This window comes from Heloderma suspectum, chromosome 2 (assembly GCF_057233095.1).
Source record: "Heloderma suspectum isolate Gila_16-S chromosome 2, 16-S_ref, whole genome shotgun sequence".
NCBI classification, from domain to species: Eukaryota; Metazoa; Chordata; class Lepidosauria; order Squamata; family Helodermatidae; genus Heloderma; species Heloderma suspectum.
The window spans coordinates 36,018,047-36,031,416 of NC_139459.1; the positions used below are offsets into that span (position 1 = coordinate 36,018,047).

Genomic DNA, 13,370 nt, shown 5'->3' on the forward strand with positions numbered 1-13,370 from the left:
GGGATCTGCAAGTGCAAGAGGCAAACGTGTGGGATTTTGCGTAATATGTCTTGATGAAAAGTTGCTCTCCTTAAAGATGCATTTAAACTTAAACAACTTACCAAAATGTGGAAAGACCCGTTCAATTTAGATTGGCCTCTGCTTCGTTAAAGTTTAAAGTTGCTAATTTAATCTTATCCTACTGGGTATGTTTTCAGTTGAACTTTGCAACCTATCTGAAGCAATGGTACAAAGGAGAAGTTCAAATGAAATAAATGAAACAAATGTATTTGGGTACTTTTACAGTTGCTGACGAAAGCAATGGGTGAACAATAGGAGCATCAGTCTGAATACTTCTGCTATATAATGCGGGTGTTGCGGGGGGGAGACTTCTAGAAGTAGTGTTTAATGGAAGCTTCAAAGTCCTAGGCATTAATTAACTAAATACAGTGAAAGTTTAAACTGTTAATAGCCGTGACATCCGTAAAGCATAGCAGTGCAGAATGTTAACACCGTGTAACCATTCTCTATTGTGTACTGTTTTAACAGGATAACTGTGTCAGTTCTTTTCTGGCCTCACTACCTGCTGTGTATGGAAATCATGTTCATTACTTGGTGCTTGTTTTTCCGCCTTTCAATAACGATGTGTATTATAGCATGAAAGTGCAACATCTCTCATTACCCAAGATGGGGAAGGGTGAACAAAGAGAATGTCTTGATTGGGCGGAGTGGTGGTGGTGGTGGTGGTGTCATCTTAGTATCTTATATGTTAAACTTTACTTCCTAAAATAATACCTGTGGAAACAAAATATTAATATTTGCAATATTCTGTTCACACAGTGGCCAACCAGCTGCCCACAGGAAACCCACAAGTAGGATATGAGTCAACAGCACACACCCATGTTTCCCAGCAATTGATGAACATAGGCATACTGCCTTTGATACTGGAGGTAGCACATAGCCATCATAGCTACTGGAGTACTACAGAAATGACGAGAGCAATAGAAAATTAATGTTTTATCAAAACTATGGAATCCATGACTAGCTGGATCATTTGCTATTCAGGAAAGTCAAAACAAATCCTTTACAACAACTTTTTGTTGTTCTGAAGCTATAGTTTCTTTGTTTTAACTATTAATGCTCATTGTAGCACAGACTAGTGGTAGCAAGGTAGCAACGACATGTTGCCAGAATCTGCAGCTGAGCATATTGATGGGAAATTGCTCATATTTGGCCTGTGTTGTGTTGCACAGTGCTTCTTTCTGGGAATATAACAGTACAGATCTCGATCTCTCTCTCTCTCTCTCTCTCGCTTGATTTCTAATCTTAGTTTTCCCCCTTTTGCATTTGCTTCTCTCTAGATTCCTTGTGCTATCTAAAAAAACTTGTGAAGTGCAGCAATGAATACACTTAAACTCGTATTAGAAGTCTATAATGAAGTACTTGGGAGTTTGCCTGTTGAGCAAGCCTCTTTCTTTCTTTCTTTCTTTCTTTCTTTCTTTCTTTCTTTCTTTCTTTCTTTCCTTCCTTCCTTCTTTCTTTCTTTCTTTCTTTCTTTCTTTCTTTCTTTCTTTCTTTCTTTCTTTCTACTTTGTCCTCTGTGTTAGAAATATAACTCTCTCCCAGTTTCCAGATGCTGCATTCTCTTGGTGAGGGAGTCTAGATGGAGTTAATGTAGACTGGTAGTCAGATTCATTTGTTGGCAGAATTTTAGTGCACCTGTGGACAAATACATCAGCAATGAATTGCTTTAAAAAGGAAATTTCTCTGAGCACAAAGCAGCTATAGGGTTTTGGCCAAATGGTTCAGAGGATACCTGGGCTTAGACTTTTTTCTTTGTTTTTGTTAATAGTTTCAGGAGAGGGAGAAGTGGGTAGGGAGGCCAAAACAAACAGTACAGTTACTACATAATCAGTTCTGTGAGACAAGCTGGGGGACAAGCAGGGAGCAAGGTAGTTTCCAAATGGCTTGGTACTCTCTTTTAAAAGAAAATAATAGTGCCATATTGATATTAGATTGATGGCCATATTGAATGTAAAGTCAAAGTGAAGGGCTGTTTAAGCTTGATTATCCTGAGAGGAGAGAGCCTAAACAGGCATCCCCTTGATGAAAATGTTGCTGCTGCTCTGAGTTCCCTTTGTAATTACCTTGGTTCCTACTGATGATTCCCCTTTAGGAGAAATGCATTAAAATTCTTGCTGGGTTGCCAGCAAGATGGGAGCTCAAGTCCCTCCCTCCCATCTTTCCCCTGTGGGTGGTACTAAGTTTTTTTCATTCTCATTTGTTCACTCAAGGCTTTGCACTTATATGGGTGAGGCTTGGAATGGATTATTGTTGGTCAGAATACTATAATTGGGAGTTGTGGCAGAGCTCACTTGTGTTAATTGTACACATCACAGCCTTCCAACACCTGGTGTCATCCAGAGGTGTTGGACTACAAGTCCCATTGTCCCCAACCACCATAGCCTCTGCTACACTTATTCTAATTGTTGGCCATGTTGGCTGGGGACAATGAGAGTTGTAGTCCAACACCTCTGAAGGGCATCGGGTTGGGGCCGGCTGCATAAGAATGTGAAGAAGCATCAAGAAATGAAGCAGTTTGAACCCAAATTGTCATACAAGCAATTTTAAAGGGTAATGAATGAATACAGATACTGCAATTGTCCATTAAGTCCATGTTCACTGAGCTTGTTTAATGTTCCAGTACTTTCCCTAGCTATATCTAATATAACAAAATCAGTTACAACATCTGAGTGGCCTAATTTAAACTTTTAAACTATTTTAAAATATTATAAATATAAATATTATAGCATATTTATACCCTGCCTTCCTTCCTTCCTTCCAACAAAAATATGGGGCCTGGGAGCAAACGTATCTAAAGTAAGTGATAGCATCTCTTTAGCCTCTCATTTTATATAAAAAAATATAAACTGTGGAGGTTAAGTAGGCTGGGCAACCGGAAGTAATTACTGAGGCCAGTGGCATTTTTGCGGTTTAATAAAGGCAGAGGCTAATTATTCAGTTTTTATTTAAGTGAAATGGTGCCAAAAAGGAGGCTCCTGGAGAGCAGCTGCACTCCTTCAATGTTACCCTAATTTACCACAGACACAACTGTCACAAACAGAACTTTTAAACTTGATATATAGGCATGGAAGCAAGGAGCCTTTTGTCTGGAGTGCATGCAGAAGAACTCCTTTATACAAATCAACCGGCAGATGATGGACAATGATGAAAATTTGATTCTTTGAAGTCATAATGGTCATTGAAATGTGTGAAATTCTGGCATTGAAAAGAGGGCAGCTATCAAGGCTCTGAATCTTGGGTGGCTGCTGGGAGCTTGCTGGGAGGTTTTCTGCATTTTGACATCAACTTCCCATTGCTTCTTCCCAGCTTCCTTTATTTAGAGAGGAGGAAAATGTTAAACAGTAGATATTTGCTCTCAGGGGTTCTGTACAATCTCTTGTGGGCAAATTGTGTGATATGTCATAGTGCAGATGTAAAATGAATGTGTATTCCTGATTCATGAAACACAAACTGTTGATGCTCAGATATCTGTAAATAAATTGGGGTAGAAGCGTGGTTTGGTTTCTTTCTTTCCTGCTTCTACTATTTTGATTATTAGCTGGCCATCTTGTTGTCTCAAAGCTTACACTGGCAATTTCTCCCATAACAAGATGGCTGAAGTGACATGATTGCTCTCAAAAATGAAGAAGGACATGAGTGATTGAAACTCTCCTTCATTGATTTTTGAGTCTATGATTTCATAAGTGTGCTGTATCCTCTGCTTTTTGGAAGGAGTTAAAATTAAAGACTGGAACCCTAGACACTGCTTTCCTAAATTCTACTGCAGTTATTTTATGGGATATTACTTAATTCTAAAAAATCCTATTTTTGTTCCCTTAAGGTCCCTCACTTATATCATCGCATCTGAAAGCATGCCTCAAAATGGAAAGAATTGTGTGCCATGTTAAGCAGGGCTCTAGTAGAGGTTTATATATAAAATTAAGCTGTTGATCTGTTAGCAGTATTCTTCAAACATTTTGATACACAAACATCAACATAATATCAAAGAAATCCCACAGGTGCAATCTTGCCTGCAGTTTAAAGTGACTGAACGCTAGAAGCTTGAAATTATTTAGCCCAATACTGCTAAAAATACAAAAAGGTAATTTAAAAAACACTAACAAAACAGCCCCCTCCGAACATCTTTGTTTCAGAAAATTGGTTCACAGGTAGTCTCACTGAGAACTTGAACTCGGAACAAAGCACTAGAGACACAGTAGAGAGTTGGACTTAGTTCTTTTCAAGTATTATATTGTTTTTAATGGTGTCTTGAAGCGGGAGATTTAGCCCATTGAAATGTTGCTAAAAGGACAGGTTCTTCTGTCAGTAGCTGAAGCTGTGTGGATGAAATGATCACAATAGAGTGTTGTAATGCATTTTCAAAGTGTGAGAAATCAGTTTGTCTAGACTGAAAGTGCGCCTACAGGGAATAGGAATTTTAGAGCTTCTGTGTTCTTTAGGTGTCAAGTATGTGAGAGATGCCAAGCCTTTATTCCATATCTTTGGCAGCAGCTCAGCAATGCTACAGTACCTTACACGTCTCCTGCAAGCAAAAACAGCAATTCTGTGTCAGGACAACTCAGGCTTCACAATCCAGAACTCATTGTCCTGAACAACTGTCTGTTCAATTTCCAGCTTTAAACTGGGGGAGGGAGGAGTGTGTGTGTGTGTGTGTGTGTGTGTGTGTGTGTGTGAGAGAGAGAGAGAGAGAGAGAGAGATCAGTAAACAATTGCTGCATTCCCTGAAGGCATGGAAACTTTGGCTGTAATGAATCAAAAGTACGAGCTAGCAGCATCATGTAGCTATTTTAAATTATTAAAGCAGGCCCTGTTTTTCTTCGTGCTCTGAAAAAAGGCTTTCAGAGGATAAATCCCATGCCACTACTAAAGTTTTGTTGTTGTTTGGTTGCAGCCAATCAAAATATGTGATATTTGTGCCTTGACTCTTTCACATTAGATGTTACCTTTTTCTTCATTAGAAGTGATTTGCAAGCATAACAAATTTTCCATCGACAACAGAGCCCTGTCATAAAGCTATATACTTTTAAATAACTGCACTATGTAGTAATGGTCCTTCAGTGGACTGATGTGATAGGGAATGGCAAAAAGAGATGTAACGCTGCACATCTAAGATATGTTATAACTTTCTTCAGTGTTTAACTTCCAGTAGTAAATAATACTTCATCTCTAATATGCTTCTTTCAGTAGGAAGATCCCCTTCCTGTGGCCTACTTTTCCACTAGACTAATGGTCCATCTCTTTCTGGGAAGAGAAGGGATTGAACTCTTCCCTTCCTTGAGTCACAAAGGAGGCTTCTCTCCAGAGCTCCTTTGGTTTCTACTATGAGTCATGCTCTTGCTCCTGCAAACATCCATTACTCTTTGTTTAGAGCTCATGCTTCCATATACTCAAGATCAGTAGAGGTCCTAGTTGGGGGCAAAGATGATTCCTATTGTCCTGCAGCCCGGGGGCGGGGGGAGGACATGATTACTATGTGTTATACAAGTGTAGAGGACAAAAACTTAAGGACTGCATTCTGGAACTCTACATGTGCGAGACGATGTGTGCACTTTTGGTTCATAAAAGGCCCCTGGGAGGGCAACCTAGCAGTGGCTCATAGTGCTAATCTGAATACTGCTGCAAGTTAGGCCCCCAACCCTGCTGCCTTGCTAAATGGAAATAGTCATAGTGTGCTTTCCCCATCAAAAAGATGGTGGGTCACATATAAGTTTATCTTCTGATTTGCAGCTCACAATGTCTAGCACAGGTTTGTAGGTTCAGGTGTCTTAAAAAGTGTGATATATCTTTATGGGAAGATCCCTCCATTAAAGTCAGCATCTGTTTGAACAAATTGTCATGATTGATGTAATGCAAAAGTGGAGACTGAAAAGAATTCTAAATACCTATTAATGTTTGCAAATTTGGGGAGACAGGGTTTTATATACTATTGTCCTTCCTAGTTTTATGCACAGTGTTCTGCGTGCAGATGAGTTGGGTGGAAGAACTAGCATAGGGAGAGGCAGAGGTGGGTTCCTGGGATGGGACACTTGATGTATGAAGCAAAATGGCTTAAGCCTTGAGGAAAAAGAAAAGTACACAGTGTTTTAAAAAAGGAGAAGGTGGAAGGAAGCCCCAAATGGGAAAAATCAGAACTGTCCATGCGCAATGGAACCACTCTGAGGATGAGTTTGGAAGGCTATGTGTGGGTGTACTATGTGTGGGTGTACGGAGAGGAGACACAGCTGGTGGGGGAGGGGTAACACTGGAATAGGAACAAAGTGAGCAATCGGCTTGGCCTCGAAATACATTTGGAGGGGTGGGGGAAGCTGAATAAAGTGAGCAGTGAACTGAGCATTCCGCTCTGCATTGGTACCCATCAAGGGTGGCAGGTCGGGTGGAAGGTGGATGAGTGAAATGTGAGCCGTGAAGTGAACGTTCCACTCAAATAACCCCAGAAGTTATATTCCATGTGAGTCTAGACTGTCATCTGATAATATTCTATTTCTCTTCTAAAAAATCTATGAGACCATTGGGATTTACCATGTCTGTGCTTCTGAATATGCACACAGGGAATAAATGAGATGGACGGTATGGGGAAAAGTGTGAAATATGAGAATGTGTGCAGAAAAAAATAGCAGAGAAGTTTGGGCAGAGATTAGCAAATTGTGAAGATAACAGTTGGTTTGACAGGCCTATCCGTTTTGAAAAACTGTAGCTAAGTATTCATAAGTGTGGTAAACTCTGTGAGAGAGGGCAGTTTCAGATAGAACCAGAGATCAATTTCAGAGCAAAATGTATGTTATATAAAATCTTGGACTGATTGAAAGAAAAGCAATGCTTGTAGGGAAGAATGAAAAATGTGAGAGGCCAAATTTGTAAAAGACATAGAGGGAAACGCTGACAAATCAGCAGCATTACTGTTGAAAATGTCATTTTTATATTTTAAAATGTATTACATTTCAAAATTTTACAGAAAAGCAAAATAAGACTGCAGCCCTGTACCGACTTACATATGTGTAAACTCCATTGAACTGTAATTATCCTAAAGGTTTTTTTTTTTTTACAATGAACTTTTAACTGCAGCAGGTTAGACAAACTACCCCCTCCCCACACTGTCTGCACTTTCTACAGTCATGAGAAGGGAGTCTGTTTGCATGCCAGCACTCCACGTACACCGGGGGGGGGGGGGAGACCCTGGTCCAGTCAGGATACCTCCTCATGTGAAGAATCTACACATGGACATTGGTGCATGCACAGAGCCCCTTCTCACAAGCACCAAATATGTCAACACCAGGGGTATGGCTGTGTCATGCAGTCCTTGCACATGCCAAGGTGGGATCGGAACTCTTATAATATCCTATCCTTGAATTATTCTCACTGTGAGTAATATGGTTGCTTCTAAACATCCTTTCACTAGAGATGCAGAATGCACTAGATCACACCAGCATACGTATATCCTTGCTCTGCTGGTACAGGGGGAAAATCTGGGCAGACCGAGAGGTAAGGTGAGGGACAAGTGGAGGCTTAAAATCTTTTGCTTTAAGTTAAAACACTCCAATTGGGGTCTATAGAGATGCACCACCTACCTGTCTTCCCTCCTCTACAGCCCCAGTGCAGGATGGGATTAGGACTAACTCTGCAGCCAATCACAGCACACTGCCAGAGGTGTATAAGCCCCAACTAGGGATATGTTACTTTATTTTTCAAGATTTATCCCTGCCTTTCTAACAAATGTGCAAGGTAGTTTACAATCAAATTAAAACAATACATGATGATAAAAACAACAGGAACGAATTCTTAATACCAGCAACACTCATAAGGACTTTACGCAGTAGCAGCATAAAACAATCACTGAAATTAAACAGTTTTCACCACCCATCTAAAAGCAAAGGGCCAGACCAGACCTCCTATAGAAAGCTGCTCTAGATCTTGAGCACTTCAGCTGAAATGAACCTTTCTTGAGGACCAACGGACTGTATTTTTGGTGGTGGTGGTGAAACCCAAATCACGGCCTCAGATGATGAACAAAGTTGTTGAGTAGGTTCATAGAGAGAAGAACAATTCTTGAGATATTCTAATCCGGGCCTGATTAGGTCTACACACATGCTATATGTAGAAGAAACCTGGAGCAGCCAGGCATTTTATGCAAGCATCAAGCATCCAACAAAGCTAGGGAGAATAAAAATAGATGGTCAGAGAGCACATGCTTTTAAAGCTCTTAAAAGCTCTTGATTCCAGTATTCCAGACACAGTCGCCAACCAAGAACCTCAATTCCTGTCCCGCAGTTGAAGCTGCAAGGACAAGATTTCTCAAACTGCTAAGTGTGGGAGGGGGGTGGGATAAATAGCCAAAGGTGATGACTTGTGGTATGATGCCAGAACACTAGCAATCATTCCCTTCCAGCACTATAACCCCACCCTCCCCCAGAAAAGAAGTAGGTGTGCAGAACACAGGGAGGCATGGCCACAGAGCATCCTTCCCCCAGCCCATGCAAATAGGGGTAACTGTGGCTAAACAACCCTTCCCTTACTGAGGACACAAGGTAAGTAATATGCAAGTTGCAATTAGGCAACCCCTGCTGCCAACAAGGAGTAAGCTCACAATATACACTGTTGAAGGCAATAACCACATTGTTTTCCCTGACAGGTGAGCCCCCAAAATAGATAGAAGTGAGGCTTTCAGTAGGAAAGTAGGCTGCAGTATGAGGAAAGGAAGAGCTACTTCCTTGGATGTCCCATGCCACACTTGATGTAGTTGAATTGTTTGGGATGGAAAAGACAAGCAGAGGAAATGCAATGCAGGACCTGACTCTCATTCTGCATATGCTCTTCTCAGTGAGCTGTAGCTCCTCATAGGGCCAATGTGATGCATGTCATGGACTTGGCCCCTGGGGAATTGTCTGGGTACTGCGTTGGATGATGTCATGGGTTCATTCAACTATCATCCAGTGCTGATTGGTGCTTTTTCTGGAGGGTGCCTGGAGAAGCATTGTTGATGAGCAACATTGTGATTAGTGGATAGTGGCAGAGTTTTAAAACATTATTTTTTAAGTAGGAGTAAAATAACAAACTGTGAATTGTCTTCATGCCTTCTCACTTGGATTGGACTGTCTTGTCTTGATATATGTAATATACCTCAAACCAATCAGGATGAGTTTTGAATTTTTTTTATTTTTCCTTTATATTTTTTCTTCACATTATTTATTTTTCTGAGTGTTAGTATTTTTTGTGACATATCTTTTGGATGATAAAGAGAACTGGTTTTCCTTTTGTTGGTGATATAAAATCTTTTTCTCCTGCTTTATGTGTTCTAAGCCCAAGGATATGTTTGTTTGAAAGCGGATATATTGCCAGTTGATTTTCTATAAACAGACAAGCTGGGACAATCAAGTGAGCCTCGCCTTATTTTTTTTTTACTGCAAGTGAAACACATTGTGTAAAGCACGACAATTGGTTGCTCAATCAAACAACCTTTCAGGTATTTCTATTTTAGAATCAAAGGCCAATCTGTCAGAAGAGAATGTAGTTTTGTGTGTTGCAACATTTTGACTAATAATTGGTGTGTCTTCATATTTTGACTAGACTGGAACTCAGTATAAACACTACTTGGACTCAAAGAAAACATTTATGATTAAATTGTTAAAATATTTTGACAGTTTGCTTTAGGTAGTCTGAGCTCTGCTTTTATGCATTGTTGTAATTTCCTGTGGTTTTTTTCTTAGTTCTAAATGCAAGACAAACATTTCACACTTGGCAGTTGTGACTGATCTCTGAGTTTATTTTATAAAGTGAAACAAAAAGAGGAGGGGGGAGTGGAAGACATGCCTTCCCCTTTTTTTAAGGATGGTCTGGTGAGAGTATTTAAACTCTGTGACAGAAGCAACTCAGAAGTTGGTAGCTTGAGGCTTATTTAAAAATCCCAGTGTGCTATTTAAACTTGTTTGCCTCCTCAAACTTAAGTCATGTCATCACTGGTTTGGATTAGTTCTGTCTGCCTGTAGTTGGACCTGCACCAGATCAGCCTTTGTTCCTGGAGAGAGGCAACGGAAGAGAGTCCAAGCCTCTCCCGTTGGCATTGTACATGCAAAAACCTAAGTAAGCGGCAGTTTTGAGTTACTTCTGCTAGCTTAATGTGGTAGCTTCTGGAGGAAGTATTTGATGATCCACACTTTGTCAACAGATGTTAGGAGAACTAGGATTGGAGTGCAAACTATAGAGAATTGTTGAGGCTTTCTATAAAGTTTACTTTTGTAGTCTGACCAATCCTAAGGGCTTGAGGTGGATATAATAATAATTTTACAAGTGTAAAAATGCAACTCTCTATCCAGAAAATCACACATACATTTGGATAAAGGACATGAGAAAATGAGACAGGGTAGGGAGCAGATAGCACAAAGGACAGAGAAAACACCTCCCTGTTTGTTAGATTTAACCCACCACTTGAATCCAATAGCCAAAGGCCCTGTTCCCGCATCACCATTCTATCAATCTAATTCAATCCTCTCCCTCTCTTTCCCCTCTCGGCTTGCATGGAATTCACACAGACAGCACCATTGCCTCAGCATGTTGCCAGAATGTTGGCTTTTCAGTTCCCCATTATGCTTCTCTGTTTAAACATGAACAATAATATTGGGTGACTGTACAACTTAGCTCTTTGTAAAGCAAAACTTGTCTTCAGTGTGGGAGGCACCCTCTTTCCTGCAGTGCTTTTTTGTAGCAACAACAGGACAGACAGTATTTAAACTTGGTGACCCTCTTCGAATAATGAGCAGGAACCAGAAGGGTTCTGTGTACATTGCAAGGTGGTTGAAGATTCCCACTCACTATCCTAGAAGCCACGTCTGAAAGTTGGAGACCCCTCAAAGCAATCCCTCAGGCTACACAGGGAATTGCAGTAGGAAGAGCAGTGCCCTGGTGTATGTGTGGAACTTGAGTATACATGCAGAAGTCTTTTAGATTTCAGCCAGATTGTGCTGCAGTTTGGAAATGGGTTTGTTTTTAAGGCTCTCCATTATGAAAGTCTTCAGAAACCTTGGAATGGCAACCAAACTGAGAAACCAAGACTTTCAAGTAATTAACCAAATACTAATTCAGAACACCTGACTTGTCAAGCTTAAATCATATCCCTCCATACACCATTTACTTCTGCAGAGTAATAGCTCTGAGGTCAATAGTTGTTCAACATTGTCTCAATAGTTGTCCAGAAACAGTTGTTCAACATTTAAGACCACAGGAGAAATGTTTGCAATAGCCCATTCAAACCCATCTGTGCAATAGTGAGGTCTAAACCCCTCGTCCATTTCTGTTAAGTGAGTATTGAGATTCGAGCAAGGCTGAAAGGAGTGTTTTCCTGCAGGTTCATTTTAGAAGATTCTGTCTGTAGTTCATGGATATTCGATGCCTTCTGGATTATGCATTTTATTTCTCTCAGTGAAAGTCGGAAAGACCTCTTGCCACAAGAGTACAGTTGCATGTGCATTCTTAAAGAGGTCATATTTGTCTGTCATTTCTTGTTTTTGTAGGACATTACACCTTTAACTGGTGTACCAGAAGAGCATATTAAAACCCGAAAAGTTCACATTTTTGTTCCAGCCCGTAATGCCATGCAAGCTGGTGTCAACAATACCAAAATATGGAAGATGGAATTTGACACAAGGGAGCGCTGGGAAAATCCACTGATGGGTTGGGCATCTACGTAAGTATGAAATGGCTAGTATGTTCATGGTGCACAAATCATTGAACTTCATTCTTTGACATGTTTAATCTAGCAGTCCCCTCCAGAGTGTTTGTCTGCCTCTCCTGCCTCTGTGGATGCCATTGGATGATCTTCTGGCTGCCATTAGTGTAGCTGCTTAAATGTCTCAGAGGAGCTTGACTGCCTAGGGCCAGGCCGTTTGAGTGCTAAGGGGACATCAGGAGTTGTTAGAATTCGAATTCCAAGGGTCCATGCTCCACATCTCTTAAGACCCACAATTGTCTGTGCCTCATGGCTTTCTTTTAACTCCTTTTTGGTTCAGATTAGTCAAGGAAGTTGGTGCCTTTCAGGTAAAGCAGACAGAAAATACTTTATGCTTCTGTATGTAGGTAAGCCACTAGGTCTTGCCTCAGTCACCCATCTGTAATATAGGAATAATAATCGTGACCCACCTTACAGCATGGTTGAAAGGATTACTAAATGTATGTACAGTCCTTTAAATGCATACGAAATGTTATATAAATGCTAAGTATTATTATGACAGCAAATTCAATCTGAAATCAGATTTTAGTGGGTCTTTCACTGCCCATTTGAAAAAGGATCTCAGTAACTCAGTGAACGTAGATTTTAGCAACAGTTATAATAAACGTGTGTTGTACTGACCACAACAATATATAAAGAGTTAAGCTGGTAGAGTGAATGTTCATTCTGCTATCCTAAATATGTTTAGTAACATATTTAGATTGCTGTCGCCCAAGGGAGGCTACAAGAGGCTGAAAAATACCTTTGATTTCCTTCTCCACCTAATTTAATACTGAGTGACTTCCAAAATGAAAGTTGGTGTTATGTTTGTAATATAATAGCATGTAGCAGCATGTCCATAGTGTTATGGTCACTTGTTAAATTGTATGTTAAAATCACAAGAAAATTAACTATCCAGTTCATGATCAGTCTTTGCATATCATTTATCTCCTTGCTTTCTAAAGTTAGTTCAGATACTGAAGATTTTGTAAGGATCTTTTTTTTATTATTGCATATCAATAGGGCATTTTAGCAGCATTCAGTATCTTTAGTAAAAGAGTCTTGTTTCCCTATTGTGACCTTGAGATAAGTTTTTATATAATTTCAGAGGCACCATAGTGGAGGTATGTATTCTCATAAATTCTGAGAATTCATCATGCTTCCCTTGGTGGCATTGAAAGTTCTATTTTAGTGATTTGTGGTAGTGTTATTCATGAAAGAGGCATTCAGAAAAAGTAAGTAGTATACATGTTATGTTTAGCATTTTGGGCTGGGCTGTGGGCTGGATGTTTGACTCACTTGGAAAGTAGAAGGCTAAGAATTCTTGTCCCTTTTGTGGTTCACCCTTCTCTTTTAAAATATAAAATCAGAATGCAAGTAAGAAAAAAGTAAAGTTCTATTGTTGTCTCCTTTTATTTTTCTGACACCACAAATTGCATTGTCACCCTGAGCTGATTGGGAGCTGTAGAACTTGATGTTGGATGCAGGAAATTTATATCACACCTCAAATAGAAATGCTTGGACAGAGAGTGTGATTAATTGTGTGGGTTGTAAAAGAGTTATTTTAGAATGTACTTGACTTTGTATCAGTCAGTTCTGTATTTTGAAAATT

The 13,370-nt window shown here is 40.0% G+C and overlaps 1 protein-coding gene across 2 annotated transcripts in view; it reads left to right on the forward strand.

Annotated features, from left to right (window-relative positions):
- The window catches only part of NDUFS4 (NADH:ubiquinone oxidoreductase subunit S4), a 57,328-nt gene that overhangs the window by 38,242 nt on the left and 5,716 nt on the right, over nt 1-13,370 (forward strand). For both annotated transcript variants that reach the window (XM_084833209.1, XM_084833210.1), the window contains exon 3: nt 11,565-11,737. In XM_084833209.1, the coding sequence (XP_084689335.1) occupies nt 11,565-11,737 (173 nt within the window). The remainder of the gene's footprint in view (nt 1-11,564; nt 11,738-13,370) is intronic.